General features: G+C 58.0%; 1 protein-coding gene across 3 annotated transcripts in view; it reads right to left on the minus strand.

Moving 5' to 3' along the window:
* ESYT2 (extended synaptotagmin 2) overlaps positions 1-19757 on the minus strand; it is a 79193-nt gene that overhangs the window by 13212 nt on the left and 46224 nt on the right. For 2 of the 3 annotated variants that reach the window (XM_055133932.1, XM_055133946.1), the window contains exons 7-14: positions 16179-16234; positions 14038-14158; positions 13102-13278; positions 11036-11118; positions 8940-8988; positions 8030-8119; positions 7810-7905; positions 3169-3231 (exon numbers count right to left, since the gene is read on the minus strand). In XM_055133932.1, coding sequence (XP_054989907.1) covers positions 3169-3231; positions 7810-7905; positions 8030-8119; positions 8940-8988; positions 11036-11118; positions 13102-13278; positions 14038-14158; positions 16179-16234 — 735 coding nt within the window. The remainder of the gene's footprint in view (positions 1-3168; positions 3232-7809; positions 7906-8029; positions 8120-8939; positions 8989-11035; positions 11119-13101; positions 13279-14037; positions 14159-16178; positions 16235-19757) is intronic. The other variant, XM_055133939.1, reaches the window with a different exon arrangement.

Raw genomic sequence — 19757 nt, forward strand, 5'->3', positions numbered from 1 at the left:
CCCACAGGAGTGTCAGCGTCAAGGCCCCCTCTGCAGAAAGCACGCACTCTGGAAAACGGAACCTCTCCCAGCCCCCAAGTCACCATGCCAGGACGACTGAGTGGGTGAAGAGAGAAAGCCAGGACAAGGAATCACGTGAGGGAATGCAACCTGGACCTCCCTCTGACTGAAGGAGCAGGGTGACGCCTCGCAGGGCACTCAAATGAGTGGCCACCGGACAGCGGGCCCCGCGCACCCGCTGCTAGATAATTCTGACTGAAGGAATAAATCTCGATCTAATGTCACCTCGAATGAAGCAACTTGCCGTGAGGACAGCTCAGGAGTAAGGAAACTGCCTCACACTTCAGGGCCCAGGCTGAAGGAGTGAAGTGCGACATATTCGGGACACGAGGCTTATTTACAACGTAGCCCCACGAGGACGGAGTCGCGTATCTGTTAGTGGAAATCAGAAAGTCTCAGAAGTGGCTTCCAGTTTGATTTCAGAGTCAGTGATCCACACGGCAGCAGAGGCAGAGGCTGCGGGGCCCAGCCCCCCGGGACAGAGCCCCCCAGCCCAGACCCCGTGATCGTCTATCTCCTGATTCACCTTTTGGATGTGAGTAAACTCTGCAAAATGGAATAGACACTGTTAAAAAATACCCAGGGTTAAAAAACAAAACAAAAGGCCGATGGCCACAGGCTCCCCGAGTGCCTGCGCTGGGGCCCTCCCCAGAACGACCCCGTTCAACGGTCTCGCGGCAGGGAGAGCGCGGCTGTGAGCCAGAATGCCATAGAGGCTCCGTCTCTCCTGCGTAGGCTACTGCATGTTGAGTCTTCGCTGCAGAAGCCGAGAGTTCCTTCCCTTGCTTGGGGCCACACTCAGCAGTGCTCAGAAACGCCAACCCCAGCGGACTCTCTCTGGCCCGACTGTACTTCTCCCTAGCGCAGTAAGTCCATCTCTGGAAGAGAGGTTTTCTTTCCTGGAGACCTGCTGTGTTGTATTGATCTCAAGATCCGTTTTGGGGCTGGAGCGATAGCACAGCGGGGAGGGCCTTTGCCTTGCATGCGGCCGACCTGGGTTTGATTCCCAGCATCCCATATGGTCCCCTGAGCACTGCCAGGAGTAATTCCTGAGTACAGAGCCAGGAGTAACCCCTGTGCATCACCAGGTGTGACCCAAAAAAGCAAAATAATAATAATAACAATAGTAATAATAAAGATCCGTTTTGGTTTTCCTACTCTCTGGAAACAAATCAACTCACAGCCAGCGTGGCTTTGCCCTGCTCTGGGCGTCCGGCAGAATCGGCTAGCTGCCACCACTCGATCAACTCAGTCACTTCTTTTTCTAAATGTCTGGGCCACACCCGGTGTGCTCAGGGGCTCCTCCTGGCTCTGCACGCAGGGTTCACTCCTGGATGGGCTGGGGACCCACGGGATGCGGGATCGCGCCTGGGCTGGCTGTGTGCAGGGCCCCCCCTCCCGCTCTCTGCACTCTGCACTCGTACGTGTAAGTGGCCATGCTAAGGCCCTCCCTCCCCAGGGCTGGAAGCGCAGGCTGAGCCGGGAGCTCCAGGGCCGATGTCCAGCCCACCAGGGACAGAGCCCGGGCACCACAGGGCCCAAAACCAACACAACTGAAGACAGAAACAATCAAACCTTAACTCGAGATCCAGCCACCGTGGGGGGTCGGAGGAGAGCACAGCGGGGAGGGCGTCTGCCTTGCACACGGCCAACCAGGGGCCGACCCCCGGCATCCCACAGGGTCCCCTGAGCACCACCAGGAGCGATTCCCAAGCACAGAGCCAGGAGTGACTCCCCGGGACTCTCTGTGTCCCAAAACAAAACAACTCAGGCACTCTGATTCTCAGCGGTAACATGCGGTGTGTTTTGTTCTGTTTTAAATATTTATTGACTTGGGCTTTCGGCCACTCCTGACTCTGGGCGCGGGGCTGGCCCCTGTGCTGCCCGGCTCCATGCAAGCCAGGGTCCTACCTCTGAGACTCTCGCCGGCCCTGCGGGTCTGTGTTTACATGATGTCTTAAATCTGATGAAACCGCCAGGCTTTCTACACTGACATAATACACGAAATGCATCAGCACACGTCAGAGACAAAATGATGATGCAATCGGGAGCCGTTACACTCGACTGCCAGACACAAATCGTGGTTCCCTCCTCCGCCAGCAGACTCACATCCACAAACTGGACACAAGGCCAGGACCCCAGGCCCCTGCAGCTTCTGAGTACAGCCCTGAAACAGAGACTAGTACGCTCACTACTGCACCCACGTGGGCTCATGTGGACCCAAGCCAGCAAGGAGACCGAGTGCCAACACCGCGTGACCATGCAGTGGCCAGGGGAGGCCAGGGAACGGGCACCCACACCGTCACACCGGCAATCTGACCCAGAGCCTTATGGTCCATTTAGCTCCAACCTCACACGTGATGGAGAGCAAGTCGGCAGCCCTCAATGTGTGCTGACCAGTGCGGGCAGCAGCGTCCACTGCTGAGCTGACCGGTCCTTGGCAGCAGTGTCCACTGCTGAGCCATTCCTCCCGTCCTTGGGGAGGGCGGTGGCCAGGGCCCAACTCATCCAGTCAGAAAGCCATTTTCAAAGTTAGCTTCTAAATGAATCTAATTAAAAACAATTCCTGATTCTCTTGGATAAATTTTTTTTACATAAGTTAAATTTAAAACCCTACCCTGCCCCAGATATAGCAAGAGCTTGAAAATTATAGAAAACTTCTATAATTTTTCTATAGTGAGCCAGGAAACACTTGCTCGTGTTTTGGGGAGTGGAGCTTAGTTTTCAATATACCTCATTCGATACGACTTAAAGCTTCTTAAAGATGTGACCCAAACCCCACAGTCCGGCAGACAAACAGCAGGAGGCGCCCACTGGGAGCTCTGACCCCACATATTGGAAGAGGTGATTTTCGGAAGGCCAGACACAGTGCGGAGGCATGCTATAAGATCATGATGAGAACTGTTAACTTTTAAGCAAAACTTCTTCCATCGTTTTCACAAACTCAAATTTAAAGCCCTCTCAGATATTGCTGCTCCAGGCAGAAGTCGAATCGATTGTACCGTGATACACTTTATTAGCGGGGGAATGATCTGGCAGCCAGGAGGTCAGGAATCATCTCTTTCAATATGTCTGGGTTAAGTTCTGCACCTTAGCGAGACAGTTTACCTTTAAAGCTTTCTGAATTGCGGTCTTCTTCAAGACATCAGGGTTAAATTCTAATGGGTTACTCTTTCAAGTCAGAAGAAAATGAATATTCCAAGGGTTAATAAACACATGCAATGAAGAGTTATGTATGGTTAGTGACATGAAAACACGAGAACAAAAAAAATCGTTAAATGAAACCACCAATTACAGGCAAAAATCCCAACAAATTACGTGTCAAATTCTTTAAGACCACAACTTTTTCTTAGAATCTGTAAATAACAAAATATATTTCTTTATTCTCTACAATCGGAGTCCTTGTAGTCCTTGAACTTCCCTACCCCTCGATCTCTGGGCCCTGAGAAACTCAGGAACGAGACTTTAGGAAACAAACAGCCATGGGCACAGACGCCCGCACGCCCCCCAGCCCGGCGGGACAGATGAATGTGCCGTTCCTGCAAAGCTGGAGAAGGCTTTCTCCTGCCCCTTCCCTTTCTAGGCTGGCTGGCTGGAGCTTCCCCTGGCCTTAAGCCCCACCAGGCCCGATGTCTCACTCCACGTCTGCTTTTCCTTTCATTTTCCTACCTTCTGAGTTGTTCTGGGCGCCCCTTCCAGGACTAACCCTTAGAACCAAAGACGGCACCATCTCGGTTGCCATTGACGTCGAGACACCAGGCTCCCCGTCCTCCCCGGCCACGGCTGACCAGAGCAGAGCAGAGGGTCAAACATCTGCTTCCAGGGAGTGGGCGTGAGGGAGGCCAGCAGGGCTGCCGTGGGCTCGGCAGGGTGACACACAGCGGCGGGTGGGCAGCCGGGCGGCAGCCACTGCGGACGGGGCCTGGGTGAGGGCAGGTGCCCCTGACCCTGACCCGGTGAGGCTGCGGTGGGGAGAGCAGCAGAAGGCGGCTGCGGGCGACACCCGTGAGGGCGGCCGTGCGGCCACTGTGGCTGGCCCCCGGGAAGGGACGTTCACGCGCCCTCTGGTGGCCCCCAGGGACTCACAGACCCGCCCCAGCATGGGAGGCAGGGGGGGGGGGGGAGCACACACTTTGCTACCTGCCTGCGGGCGGTCTCGTCCCCGGCCCCGCCTCAGTTGCCTTCTCTGGAAAGTGGGCGTGGTGAGCTGGTGGGCTGAGAGGCCGGGTCGCGCCCAGAAGGGTCCGCAGGGTCAGTCACCACGCAAGGCCAAGAGCCCGACGCTGGCAAAGGCTCACGATGGAGTGCTCGGGGAGGGCTGACCCCAGCGGCAGCCACGGGCCTGGGATCCAGCTGAGCCCCAGCTCTGCCCAGAGGGGCCAACCCAGGAGGGCCTCAGAGGTCATTCCAGAGATGACCGCAGGGAGACCGCAGGCTGACCCCAGCGGCAGGAACGGCAAATGTCCCTCCCTACGAGGTAAACTGAGGAAGCACTGACCTAACCTCACGCTGGAAACCAACACAAATTTCTTACTCGAGTTTATTGTATATGACATTTTGTTGACGCCTGTTTTTATTTATTTTCTGTTTGTTCTCGGCCCGCCCCCAGCGGTGCTCAGGGCTCACTCCCGGCGGGGCTGAGGGGTCCGTTTGGGCCATGGGGCATCACACCCAGGTGGGCCTCAGGCGACAGGGCGCCTCCCTGCTGTGCTGTCTCGATGGCCCACGGGCACGTGTTTGGTAATACAGAGGAGAGCTGGTTTGCAGGCCACACCGGGGCGCCCGTGGAACACTCCCGGCTCTGTGCTCAGGGACCAGCCCTTCACTACTCGGGGACCCGTGTGCCCGGGATCGAGCCCAGCACTCTGGCCCACAAAGCAGGTGCTGCAGCCCGTGTGTCGCCTCCCTGCCCCCAACCAGCTTTCCGAAGCCAGAGGACGTGGCCGGCTGTCACGGGGCGAGGGGAACCCTGAACTAGGCCGGAAACACTCCTCGAGCGAGCAGCCCGGAGACGCTCCCGGGGCAGCCTGAGGGGCCCTCGCGTGCAGCCTCAGGAACGGGGCCCCGGGGAGCAGACGGCCAGACGGACGGGGCAGTGCCAGCAGCAGCCGGAGCCGGGCGGCCGGGCGAGACTGAGCAGCTCTCGATGGCACCCACAGGACGGGTGAGACGCCCCTGCTCGGCTCTCTCTGCCCCCAGCCCTGTCGGAATGTCGGCTTCTGGTGCCAGGGGTAGAACCCAGCCCACAGACACACGCTCGAACACCGGGTCACCTCTACAGCCATCTTCTGGTTTGTCTGGGGCCACCTGGAAGTGCTCAGGGCTTACTCCCGGCTCTGTGCTCGGGAGACGCATACAGTCTGGGGGCCAAACCCCACCAAAGACAAACGCCTCAACCCTGAACTCTGCATCCCAGCCCTGAGTTTCTTCAACTCGAAGATCTCTGCAGGGGCGTCCCCACTGGTGTCTCGGGGCCTGGGGCCACTCCAGCTCAGCAGGCCTGGAGCTCAGAGCTGGAGCAGGTGAGTGAGGCTACAGGGCCACCCCAGGGGGCTCGGGGCCGCCAGGGTCACCCCGCAGGACTGGGGGCACGCACGGCCTCTCCTACATGTGCGCGCCTGCCCGGGGCTGAGGTGGAGGATGAGCAGACCTTCCCCCAGGAGCAGGTTAAAGACGCGTGTGGGAACAGAAACAGCCTTCAGAACGCAGGGTGCCGGCACTCGAACTTCCCAGGGCCAAGTGAACTAGTGATTAAGTCTGGAAAAGGCTTTGCATAGCAAAGAGGGAGTCATCTCTGGAGTGAGAGTAATTACTGACTGTACAGAAGGCACCAGAACAGCACAGGGAAGCAGAGACAAAGCGGTGGAGACCAGGGTCCTGAAGAAAGAAAGTGTTAATTACCCACCCCGGGGAACTGCTTCTGTTTCTTGAAAGAAGCTGCACCAGGGCGGGCGAGCTTGCTGGGTCGCCCGGTGCCCCCACCCCGAGGGGAGCAAGCCCGAGCCCCTGCACTGCCCCGAGGGCCAGCTCTCCTTCCTCCCCGAGGCAGGAGCACCAGCTCCTCCAGACCGGGAGCAGAGAGTGAGTTTACTGGCGTTGGTTTTGTTTGAGAGCTATCAGGAAATATTTCGCCTCACACCGAGACGGACGACAGGAAGTAATGTGCAGTCAGCACGCTTCTGTTTTCCGCAGAACTGTATTTTCACACCGTAACGGGCCGGCGGCGGTGCACGGACTAAGGCTTGCCCCCCTCGGCACTGGGTGTTGTCACATGCTGGCAACTGCACGTGACATGGCGTGGGAAAGGCACAGAAATGCACGGAGTGAGGCCGGGCCAGAGAGCAGGGCGCAGCGCGTCTCCCCGCTGGGAGCAGGCGCACGAAGGGGCCGTCCGCAGTCTGGCGGGCTCCACCAAAGCCGAAGGAAGGGAACGCCAGAGCCCACAGCAGACCCCGCTCTGAAGCAGCTGCAGCCCGTTTCCCCCGGAGAGGCTCGTAGGGAAGTGGAAACGGGGAGAAGGCAGGATGGTGGACGGTGCCCACGTGCAGAGTCGAGTGAAGGACACAAGGAGAGCAGGAGCCCCGGGGCAAGTGCAGCCACCACAGCGGCCCAGGCCCCAGCCGGCAGCGCCAGAGAGCTCAGGGTTTCAGCCCAGGTCGCTGTTCCGTTTCCTGTGACAAGCCCCGGTGCCAAGGGGACTGACCCTTCTTTCCAATTCAAGACTCTAGGGCTGGAGTGATTGGAGTGATAGCACAGTCGGGAGGGCGTTTGCCTTGCGTGCGTAGCCAACCCGGGTTCCATTCCCAGCATCCCATATGGTCTCCTGAGCACTGCCAGGGTAATTCCTGAGTGTAGAGTCAGGAGTAACCCCTGTGCATCGCCAGGTGTGACCCAAAAACCAAAAAAATAAATAAATAATTAAAAAAAAGACTCTTCTCTATACCCAAAACCAGAAAATCTTAATTTTCATCAGGCACTGTAACAGGCTTCATAGAAAGGATGGCTGTTGTTGTTTTAAATATACATGATACATAGTATCATAAAATAATCACCACTGAAAGGTTAATCATGAAGAAACTTCTTAGAAATTAAACTTGCAACAGATACCATCATAGACCTTGGACGGGAATATCAGCTAAAGGGAATAAGTTAAGAAATCAGGGAATAAGTTAAGAATCAGTCAAAAGCTTCATCAAGAGAAAGAACACGCTGGACGCAACTGCATGGAGAGCTCCGTTGTTTTCCAGTGTGGAAGGGAACAGATGACCAGAGTTTAGTCATTGAAGACCTTCAGTAAAATGGAGCACCAGCTGGGACCAACCCCTCATGGCTGCTAGAGCCCCCCCACCCCCGCCCCCGCCCTGTAACCCCAATGCAGAGCCTGGGGAAGTCCTGAGCATTGTTGGATGTGGCCCAAAAACAAAAAAACCTGTATTTTGGGCCAGAGATAATATGGGGTAAAGCGCTGGCTTTGCGTGTAGCCAACCTAGGCTGGCAACAGCACCTGAGCCAGTGGTGACTTTGTATAGACTGTCCTTCGCATTGTCGTGTATAGTTGAGATTTAAGCATCAAACACATTAAAGCATCGGAGTAACAGTCATTCTGAAGACCCTGCAGAAACACAAACTTCTACCCACCTCTGACTCTCCCTTCTGCCTCGGGGGCTAAAGCAAACTGAAAACTGCCGCAAGAAAGGTGAAAGGCAGAGCTGGGCGTGGAGACCAGGGTGAGGCCACCGCGCTGCTTACCGGAAGGTTCCTTGCGGAATCCAAGTACAGGATCAGCAGCGAGGAGGAGAGGCTGTCGTTGGCTTGGTCTTTGTCAGCCCTGATGTCTGCCAGCACCTGTGCGGGAAGGACACGCCTCAGCGGGGTCCCAGGCTCGCAACGGCGAGAGTGGAGAAACCCGCCACTCGGGGTAACAACGACCGAAACTGTCACAGCACGAGAGGCGAGGGAGGGCCGGTACCTGGTCAAGGCTGGACGCGTCGGGCATCAGGGTGAGCCACTCCAGCTTCAGGTGCAGCTTTCCCCGGGGGACTTCGTCCAGAGTGAACCACTGAGGGGAAAGGGCCGCAGTCAGCCAAGCCCCGCTGGACCCCGAGGCACTGTCTGCATGATGTCCCAGAGTGCTCCTGAGCAAGTGCTCCCCGAGGCTGACTGAGCCGACGGGCCAACTCGGCCAGCCCTGCCGGCCGGCAGGAACGCACAAACACTCCACCTCCCCTCAGGAGGCTGATACCGCTCCCTAACTTACACGCAAGGCTCCCAGTTTTCTATCAGGCAAAGAACCTGAACGGAATTCACGGGGAATGAGATAATACATCCAACTGCTGACCCGTTGTTTCCATTCCTCACTAGAAAGCGATCAGTGAACCAGGACGGGTGTCTTCACTGCAGCCATATGGCTAGTCAGCAGTGGGGGCAGCTCTGGGGGGACTGACCCGCATGGGGGCAGCACACTCTCCTCAGCGCCTGCCCCTCCGACCCTAGGAGCCACACTCTCCTGCCGCTGGACGTCGGCCCTCCAGCACCAGCACCCTGCCCGCCTCAGGCCTGCGCCCGTGGGGGGGGGGGGGGAACGGTCTCTTGCCACTGCTACGGACCCGTGACCACCACGGAGCCTGCCATCAGGAGCGTCCCCCTGAGGCCTTCCTGAGGGCCCCGTCCATGGCCCCTTCCCATCCGGCTCCTGCGGCACCAGCAGCCCATACACACGGCCAGATTCGGGCCTGCGTCTGGGTTCCGTCTGGCCGTGACCAAGGGCTGGGCCCGGCATCGGGGTGAGTGGGGAGCTCTCCCCGGCTAGCCGGGGCCTGCCTGCTGCGGAGCTCTCTGCGTGGAACTCCGAATCAGAACAACACTCAAAGGAAACTTACCTCATCCAAAAGCCGCTCCTTTTCAACTTCAATGAGATCGATCATGAGACTGAAGAAATAACAACACAACTTTAGAACAAGAAATACACTCTCGTAGCACGAATAACCGTGGGCATCTGTCTGAGGCGGGCGAGGAGTCCCGGGGTGTGACGGGGACACACGTTTCTCACTGGCTGCCTTGGCCGGTCTGCCTAGAGCAGACGACCCAGGAATGATGGCAGAAATATTCAAAGGGGGGTCGGAGCCATAGTACAGCAGGGAGGGGCTTCCCCCGTATGCCGCAGAGCCGGGTTCAATCCCCGGCATCCCAAATGGTCCCGAGCACCACCAGCCAGGAGTAATTTCTGAGCACAGAGCAAGGAATAATCCCTGAGCATCACTGGGTGTGACCCAAACACACACACACACACACACACACACACAAATATACAATCCATCCAAATGGCCCTTGCAGAGAAACGTTTCCAGGCCCACCCCTGGACTGTGAAAAGATACTCCCGAAATGCAACACAACGCTCCAGCTCATGGGAAACAGAATTTGTGGGGCCTCCTCGGGTCACACCCCGTGTGTGAGGACGGAGAAGACAGGGCGCGCTCAGGGAGAAGCGGTGGAGACCCAGGGGCAGACCGGGGGCAGCGCTGTCCGGAGCTCACTCCGGGGCCCTCCCCGAGCAGGGACCTGGGTCTGGCCCTGACAATGCGGGACCTTCCCCGAGCACCACTGGGGCGGCCCACTGGGCCAAGCGTCCTGCACCGCTGGGCGGAGGAGCACCCGGCGGCTGCTCGGCAGTGCCCAGGGTGGCCCGGACCCGCACACACGCCTGGTCGCTCCCCAGCACGGGAACGGTCCTCGCCAGGGCCCAGCCTGCGGTCGGCGAGACGCCCCGCGCCAGTCTCTGCTCCGGCCTGGGGAACGCCCGCCTGGCCCCACCGGCAACGCCGGAGCCCACTGGACACTCGAGAGCCAGTTCCGAGAGTCACGCTGCACGCCCCGCCAGTCTCCGCCCCGCCAGTCTCCGCCCCCTCCAGTCTCCGCCCCGCCAGTCTCTGCCCTTCTAGTCTCCGCCCCCGCCAGTCTCCGCCCCACCAGTCTCCGCCCCGCCAGTCTCCGCCCCGCCAGTCTCCGCCCCTCCAGTCTCCGCCCCGCCGGTCTCCGCCCCTGCCAGTCTCCGCCCCCTCCAGTCTCCGCCCCGCCAGTCTCCGCCCCTCCAGTCTCCGCCCCCGCCAGTCTCCGCCCCCGCCAGTCTCCGCCCCGGCCAGTCTCCGCCCCTCCAGTCTCCGCCCCGCTGGTCTCCGCCCCTCCAGTCTCCGCCCCCTCCAGTCTCCTCCCCCTCCAGTCTCCGCCCGCCAGTCTCCGCCCCGGCCAGTCTCCGCCCCACCAGTCTCCGCCCCCTCCAGTCTCCGCCCCCTCCAGTCTCCGCCCCCGCCACCACACAGCCTCCTGACTCGAGACCAGACGTGTCTGATCTGCCCTGCACGAAATGAAAGTTGCTTTTCTTGCCATACCTGGTGGTGCCCGGGGCACCGTGGGCTCTGGGTGAGGGTCGCAGCTGGCGCCAGGGGCTGACCCTGGGCCCAGGCACGCGAAGCTGCACTCTGTCCAGTGAGTGTCTCCCCAGCCCGTAATTCTCAGTTCTTTTGTTTGTTTTCCTGGACCACACCAGGGGTGCCGCGGGGGTGTGTGGGGAAGGGGTGGGCCAGCCTCCCCAAAGGCCCGTGGCCCAGCAGCCCTCCGAGCTCTCTGCCGGGCTCAAGCACTGGACCCAGCCGGGCCTGACACACCAAACTACGCCCCACGCCCCCGACACACTTTTTGTCACAATAAACTCAGTCAAATAACTAAGATTAGGCGTAACTGTCAGCTGTGACGGTTGTGCCACTCACTACTTGCCTGTCAACCCACCACGACCCAGCAAGTCGAGATGCGGAAACCCCCGGACGGCTGAGAGGCGAGGCTCGCACTCAGAGGCGGCTGCCCACGCCCGGCACGGCCAAGGCTTCACTGCAAACGTGGACCCCGAGAGCCACTGGGAAATACGCCAGGACACGCCGAGGCCCGTCTCCCAAAGCCGTGCTCCGCACCCCGGGCGGCTTACCTTCCGAGAAAGTCATCTTTGTCTGGGTCTTCATCGAAGAGCTCAATCTCCAACTCCTGCCCCGGGTGCTCGTAGACTAAAGCCTGGAAAAAGAAGGGCAGCCCTCACTGCACACGCGTCCCAGCCTGACGTTTACCGCGAGGTGCCTGTGTGAGGGAGGAGCCGCTGTGCTCCTCACTGGTGGAGGATGTGGATTCACAGTCTTCTCGGCCAAACCAAACATGGTTAGGGCCCTTGGGACGTGGCCCCCACAGTCCCTGCCCACGTGCTGCCTCAGGAGTCAGCACCGCACCTCAGCGGGTCCTGCTCACACACTGTCATGAGTCTGGGATGAAGCTCAGGGTCTCTCAGTAGTCTGCCCAGATGTCGTCCTTAGGACAAACACCGGCAATGCACGTGTCAGAGACTGAGAAACTGGGCCACAGACCGGGCCTGGAGGCTGGAAAGCCAGCGCAGAATAAACTGCATTCCTTACAAAAAACAATCTGCAAAAAGGTTTGGGGCTGGAGCGATAGCACAGCGGGGAAGGTGTTTGCCTTGCACACGGCCGACCCGGGTTCAATCGCCAGCATCCCATAGGGTTCCCTGAGCACCGCCAGGGGTAATTCCTGAGTGCAGAGCCAGGAGTAACCCCTGAGCATCGCCGGGTGTGATCCAAAAAGAAAAAAAAAATAAGTAACACTCCTCAGCTATAAGATGAAGTTTCGTAGTTTGCTGCCACTCGGATGGAACTAGAGGCTGTCATGGTAACTGAAGTGAACCAAAAGGTAAAAGACAAATATCAGATGATCTTGCTCATGTGCACAGCACCAAAAAAGAAAAAGAAAGAAAGGAAAGAAAAGAATAGACTAGAAAATAAAAAGAGTTCAACAACTGCCGAGGGAAGCAAACCCTGAGCGTGGTCTGTACGACCAGGAACTGAGTAGGCGAGGGGCGGGAGACAAGTGGGATGACGGTGGCTTTGGTGTTTTCGCTGCAAATTATGCTACCTCAGTAAAAGGCAAAGTTCTAGAAGTCTTTGGAGGGGTGAAAAGGGCGCACTGTGGGCGCTGGAAAGAAACAGCCTGGACATTTTACAAAAGGGCGAGTGCGACTATGGGGGGAGACGTGGCTCAGTGAGGGGACACTGGCGTGTGCGAGACGGTCCTCTCGTGGCACCACAAAGCAACACTACACAACACAGCAAAGTGTTCCGGAGGGTGAGACTGGGGTGAGAGTGGCCTGGCCAGGCAGTGTGAGGCTGCCCTGCCACAAAGTGCGGAACCCCTTGACCTCGCCCGCAGGGCGGCACGGGCCCTGGGTGCTGCTGCATGCCAGGCCTGGGACCCGGCCCCGCGCCCCCTCGGGGCCCCAAGCAGCACCGTGCGAGAGGCTCCACCTGGAGACGCGGCTCCACACGCGCAGAGCAGTGCGCCTGCTGGGCCGGGGGAAGAGCAGTGGACGTTACTGACCAGGACGTGAAGAGCAGGTGGATGTTACTGACCAGGCGCGCCTGTGTCCCGCCACGCGGCACAAGCACAGACCTGCTGCAGGGACAGTCGAGGGCCAGGAGCGAGTCTGCGGGCCGGGCGCTTCACAGAGCAGACGGGGCTCCACGCGGCCCCACCCGGCCCCGAGCACCACAGGGTGTGACCGAAACAGACACACGAGCACTTCAGAGGGTACAGTTCACCTGACTTTCACACGTACGGGCCAACAACCCCGTGGAGTGTCTCTCACGTTACGTCACCGTGCCACTCCTGTGAACGCTCATGTAACCAAGGCTCAAACCCACCATGGGTGCAAGGCAGGACCTAAGCTCTAAGAGAGGGAAGTGAAGCCAGAGCCTAGCCGGGGGCGAGCGCAGCCCTCCTGTGCCCGAGCTGGGTCTGATCCCCCCGCAGGGTGGCCCTCAGAGTGCCAGCACTCCCACGCAGTGAGCACTGGCCTGCTGCCCTGGTCGGCTGAGTGTGGCCAGCAGTGCTCTGGGCTCCCTGGACACTCCCTGGAAGCCCCACCCCAAGGGAGAGGACCTCAGGTGACCCAGTCCCTGGCAAGGCGGAGCCGCGGGCAGGGCACACGCTCACCTCGTACACCTCGTGCCACTTGGGACACAGGTTCTCCTTGACGACCTTGCTCTGGAAGATCTGGTTGCCGACCCGGATGACGCCATAGGGGTCTGACTTGCCCCTGACGAGTCCCTTCAGGTACGTGTCTTTGCCCTGGAGATCCTGAGCTTCCAGAAAGTGGATCCGGAGAACACCCTGAGAGGAAGAAGCCCCGGGTCAGCACTGCCCACCGTCCTCACAGACAGACGGAAGCACTGGGCTCGCAGGCCGGGCCCTGGGTCCCATGAGACAGGGTTGGTGATGAATACTGGTCGCCGTGGCTGCTCTGGGAGGACGACCAAGGTCACAGCTGCCCTCTGTGACTTTCAGGGACTCCTGCAGCATGAAACCCTAGAGGCCCTCTGGGGGACGGTGACAGAGCTCCATGGACTGCTGAGACAGCTCAGTGGGCCAGCGCATGTTTGCAAACAGCGGGTTCGAGCCCTGGCTTCACACAGTCCCCCACGCACCAGCTCCTGAGCACAGAGCCAAGAGTAGCCCCTGAGCGCCAGCCCAGAAGTAACATCAAGAGGGGGCTGGAGTGATAGCACAGCGGGGAGGGCGTTTGCCTTGCACGCGGCCGACCTGGGTTTGAATCCCAGCATCCCATATGGTCCCCTGAGCACCGCCAGGGGTGATTCATGAGTGCAGAGCCAGGAGTGACCCCTGTGCATTGCTGGGTGTGACCCAAAAAGCAAAAAAAAAAATAAATAAATAAATTAAAAAAAAAAGTAACATCAAGAGTCTGGGCTTCCAGGTCACGTGAGTGAGGCAGAACAGGCCCACGCCGCTGCAGATCGAGGCTGCTGTCAGGACAAACAGAAGCACGAGGCCCCCAGGCCCAGGCCCTCGCCCCCGTCCCCCTTGCACCCGCGCGGGCTGGGCTCTGCTTCCACGTCACCCCAGACCACTCACCTTCGGGACAGGGAAGCGCAGCTGGGCCATCTGGAGCTCACTCACGAGCGGGACGGTGATGCGGTTGGGGAGGACCAGGTAGTTCGCGATTATATCCAGGATGATGGTGTCTGATAAGCCACTGTCGGAGGAGGCCGGGCACACGGCCGTCAGCACACAGGCTGTCGGCCTGTCTGCCGACTCACACGGGAGCTCAGCCGGCGCCACACACCGTGGACTCGGCCCAGACACGCGAGGAGGTGACCAGCTGGACTGGACTCCCAGGCAACACTGGGCTACCTCCTAAGTCTAGGCAGCACTTCACGCCTCCTCCGTATGCCAGAATCGCATTCGGCTGAACGAGAAGCGTATCTGAAGGCTGACCCAAACATCTGAAGCACACGCAGGCTGAATTTCCTATTCACACAGCCCCCAACGGCGAGAGGCTCAGCTCTTCCCTCCCGCAAACCTGGTGACGGGTATCACGACGACTCTGGAGCACTGTGCTCGGCTACAAGACCCAGCACGGAGAGCTCTGAAACTGAGCCAACGTGCAGGCTGAAGGAGGAGCGGGACCACTGGGCAGTGCCGGGGCTCGAGTCTCAGACATGTGAGGAAGGCGTCTGAGACCGGCTCTGCACGCTCTCCCAGACACACACGTGTCTGTTTCATACATGTTTTGCTGCCTGTTCTTCAAGTTAGCATGTGAAAATGAGGTCCAAAGGTACTGACGACACGTCTCGAAACTCCCTCAAACACCCTGGCTGACTTCCGGACACACCGCCCCGATGTCAGAACGACCAACACACACATAAGCGTCCTGAAAGACGCCCATGGGGACAGAGGTCAGTGACGGGACCTGCACTGGGTGCGAAAGCCCCAGGGACAGATGAGTGAAGGAGCACGCGTGAAGTTCACATGTGCTGACGAGCTACGGGACCAACCCCAGAGCCTGCCAGGTCAGCACCAAGATGCTGAGTTAATACAGCCCAGGGCAAGACTTCCTATGTTAGGGCCAGAGCTTCTGAATATTCACCATGAAAACAAAGGCTTAATATAACTGATGTATAAAAATCACTCCAACTTTAAGTATGTTTTTGTATTTTATTACATATAGTGCGCATGATGATGATCATATAAACACATAAAATTTAACTCAAGATAGAAATTTCTGGGGGCCGGGAATATGGCTCAAGTGAGAGTAAGCGTCTTGCAATGCACAGGACCCTGGTCTCACCCCAGCCCCCCAGCTCCCAGGGCAGTGGAAAAGGGAGACCCTGGCCCGTGTCCTCTGGTACCCTGACCACTCTCTGAACGCTGGGTTTCTCTCTCTACATGAGGAACATTTCCACAGCAGGCAGGCACCCTGCCCCACCATGCCCTGCGGATACTGTGCTGCTCTCTGTGCGGCTCTACACACGGACGGGGCCAGCGCACCTCCCAAACCCTGCGTGGTCTGCCAAGGGAAGGTCTGCCCAGGGACGAGCCCGTCTCACCCGGTCCCTGAGGGTCGTGTGCCCGCCTCACCCGGTCCCTGCGGGTCTGCCCAGGGACGTGTGCCCGCCTCACCCGGTCCCTGAGGGTCTGCCCAGGGACGTGTGCCCGCCTCACCCGGTCCCTGCGGGTCTGCCCAGGGACGTGTGCCCATCTCACCCGGTCCCTGAGGGTCGTGTGCCCGCCTCACCCGGTCCCCTGAGGGTCTGCCCAGGGACGTGTGCCCGCCTCATCCGGTCCCCTGAGGGTCTGCCCAGGGACGTGTGCCCACCTCACCCGGTCCCTGCGGGTCTGCCCAGGGACGTGTGCCCGCCTCACCCGGTCCCTGAGGGTCTGCCCAGGGACGTGTGCCCGCCTCACCCGGTCCCTGAGGGTCTGCCCAGGGACGCGTGCCCGCCTCACCCGGTCCCCTGAAGGTCCGCCCTGGGTCGTGTGCCCGCCTCACCCGGTCCCCTGAGGGTCTGCCCAGGGACGCGTGCCCGCCTCACCTGGTCCCTGAGGGTCTTCCCAGGGACGTGCGCCCACCTCACTCAGTCCCTAGGGGTCTGCCCAGGGTCATGTGCCCGCCTCACCCGGTCCCCTGAGGGTCTGCCCAGGGTCGTGTGCCCGCCCCCGAGCAGGTCGCAAGGCTCCCCAACAAGCTACACACAGATGCCGACAGCACTTACTTCAGTCCAGGGATATCAAGGAGATTAGTCAGTCCCGTCCAGTTAATTTCTAACAGCTGATTAAAAAAAAGAAAGGCAGAAGTGATTAAATGCCCAAACCCTTCCCGACAACCCACTCAAGCCCACACTAGGTTGCTGCCTCACACAGCCTGTGTGAGGCAGGATCAAGGCCCCCTGCCACGTCGTGACCTGGAGTTTCCCCTGTTCTGTTTCATGAGGTCACACACTCTTTCTGTAAAATCACAGGATAATTTACTGCTGAGCACTTTTTTATTGTTGAAAGTGATTCAGGGGGGCTGGAGCAATAGCACAGCGGGGAGGGTATTTGCCTTGCACATGGCCGTCCCGGGTTCGAGTCCCAGCATCCCATATGGTACCCTGAGCACCGCCAAGGATAATTACTGAGTGCAGAGCCAGGAGTGACCCCTGTGCATCGCCAGGTGTGATCCAAGAAGCAAAGAAAAAAAAAAGTGATTCAGGGACCAGAACATTAGTACAGGTTTGATCCATCTCTGGTCCCCAGGGCTCTGCCAAGGGAGACCCCTGAGCACAGAGCCAGGAGTAAGTCCTACACTGCTGGATGTGGCCCCAAAACAAAACAAACAAAGAATTATTCAGCAATTATCTTTCTACATACGTGTGTTCTTGAATACATGCTGGACTAGTCTCCACAAAGTGCAAGTATTGGTGAAAGGCGTTTCTTTATTGGGGGGGCGGTGGGGGCTGCACGGCAAACCCGGCTGTCCTCGGGGCTCACTCCCGGCAGGGCTCAGGGGCTCGATACGGTGCCGGGATCAAACCCAGGGGGGCTGCGTGCAAGGCAAGTGCATTATCTGTGGTACCAACTCTCCAGCCCATTTGATGTTTCTTTACTTTATTTATTTTTAAATTTTTGGGTCACACCAGGCTGTGCTCAGGGATCGGTCCTGGCGGGGCCTGGGCGACCAGACAGGGTGCGGGGATGTCCCCCCGGCCAGCACTCCCAGCTGTACTCTCTGGCCCGATGTCTTTTTTGTGTCACTCTACCTAACACCCTCTCAGAACAATGCCAATTTATATTCCTACCAAGAGTCTATCAAACAGACTTGTTGGGGTCAACTCCTAGCTCTGTGCTCAGGGAACCACGAGGTGCTGGGTGCAGACCGGGGCTTCCTGCTGCAAAGGTGCCCCCAGCCTACAGCAGGTTTCTGGTCCCAGCGGTTGGACACGGGACTTTTCTGCTCGACTTCGCACCTTAGACTATTCTCTAAGATTGGCTCAGATTCCATGAGGCAGATCTGGCCAAGAGACGCATTAAAAACACTTGGTTTCCTAGCAAACAGTATTTCACATAAGATTACTTATACCTTAAATTTGTAGAAAAGAATGTTAAGTAAGTGAAATCGCATGACCTCAGTTATCCAAATTAATTTAGCAACAAAACCATTAAAATCCCCCGGGGAGTGGATGATTTTCAGAAGTATACAGCAGGGGCCAAAGCAATAGTGCAGCAGGGAGGAGCGTGCCCTGCACGTAGCCGCCCTGGGTTTGATCCCAGAATCCCACATGGTCCCGTGAGCCCTCCAGGAGTGATTCCTGAGTGCAGAGCCAGGAGGAGATCCTGAGCAGCGACGGGTATGACCCACCCCCAATAAAACATAAGCTGGAAGAGAAGAATCAACATGTTTTCAGATAGAATCAAACTAAACAGCAACTCTGTGTGTGTGTGTGTGTGTGTGTGTGTGTGTTCAAAAGCAACAATTTTATTTTATTTATTTATGTCCCCAGCACCGTGTAATCCCACCAACGGCCAACATCCAGAGCCTTAAAAGCCAGCTCCCGGAAGAGAGCGACGCAGAATCTCTGGCCCGCGCGCCTGCTGTCTTCCCCAGGGCCTCCTCAGAGTGGATGGGCTCCAGCTTCCCTCCCCGCCCCGAGCAGAGCTCCTGAGGCCAAAGACCTCTGGAGCCTTAGCCACAGCCATGCTCAAGGCCCCTCTCCACACAATCGGCCAAGCCGAGCCTCATGCATGAAGGAACCGGCAGAGGAACCAGGTGTGTGGAACCCGGGGCTGGAGACCTTCAAGGCTGCTCGGATCAGGACTGGGCCTCTTCCGCCCAGATCCCCCTTTTACAGTAGCTAGGTGGTCACACCCAGGGACTGCCCCTGGCACTGTGTAATCCCACCAACGGCCAACATCAAGAGACTTAAAAGCAAGCTCCCGGAAGCACGTGGCCACTTTGTGGCTGCTCGATATCTTATAGTCTACTTCTCCCTCTGGGAGAAACTGGCAAACTACTGGGAGTTTCCTGCCCACATGGGAGAGCCTGGCAAGGTCCCCATGGTGTATTCATATGCCAAAACCAGTAACAATGATGGGTCTCATTCCCCTGACCCTGAAAGAGCCTCCAATGCAGCACCATTGAGAAGGACGAGCAAAGAGAGGCTTCTAAAATCTCAGGGCTAGGACGAATGGCGACATTACTGAGACCACTCGAGAAATTCGATAACCAACGAAATGATAATGATGATGATGATGATGATTTTTTGCTTTTTGGGACTCACCGGGCGATGCACAGGGGTTACTCCTGGCTCGCACTCAGGAATTACTCCTGGTGGTGTTCAGGGGACCATATGGGATGCTGGGAATCGAACCCAGGTCGGTTGCATGGGAGTAATTCCTGAGTGCAGAGCCAGGAGTAACCCCTGAGCATCGCTGGTGTGACCCAAAAAGCAAAGATGAAGATTTCTCTGCCTGAAAGGAATAAGCTCGAGGAAGAGGATGGATCATACCCGGAGACGCTCACAGCCCAGGGATGCAAACGCCCTCCCCACTGTGCTATTGATCCAGCCCGTTTTGCTTTCTTGATGTATGGGAATTGGGAATGACTCCCTAATTGGGAATGTTTTTTTGATATATTGTTCCTGTATGCTTTTGCCTTTGGAATTATTTATCTTTGTGCCTACTCCTGGGGCCTGTGTGCCCAGGATGGCCGTATAAACCCTTGGCTGTAAGCCCTCAGGGTCAGCTCTGACCTCCTGCTTCAGCAGGACAGTTCGGCCCCAGCTAGCTGGAATAATAAAGTCTCGGTGAGTGTTTTGCAGTCCCGCTGGACTCTCTGTCTCTCTAAATACTGAGGGGTGGTCTTAATCCTAACACAGCCCACTGATGTACCAAGAGTAACACACATTTGTTTGGGTTTAGCATACATGCCTGTAATCTCTTATGCAAAGGCTGAAATGGCTCCAGGATGACACGCAACAATTTTCACACACTTTCCTCTAATGGTGGTGGGAAGGTGCTGGGTGATGGGATTGGTGTGAGTATCACCCATAGTGAACTACTGTGAATGTTACACTGTAGCACTGTCGTCCCGCAGTTCCTCGATTTGCTTGAGCGGGCACCAGTCACGTCTCATTGTGAGACTTGTTGTTACTGTTTTTGGCATATGGAATACACCACGGGGAGCCTGCCAGGCCCTGCCGAGTGTCACGAGCTGTCCGAGGCACCAGAGAGCAGCACCCTGCCCCGAGCACCATGACCCCGAGCACCAGAGCTGTTCCGGGCATCCAGTGCCCCTTCCTGCTCCTGCACGGGTG

The sequence above is a fragment of the Sorex araneus genome, chromosome 1 (genome assembly GCF_027595985.1).
Source record: "Sorex araneus isolate mSorAra2 chromosome 1, mSorAra2.pri, whole genome shotgun sequence".
Taxonomy (NCBI): Eukaryota; Metazoa; Chordata; class Mammalia; order Eulipotyphla; family Soricidae; genus Sorex; species Sorex araneus.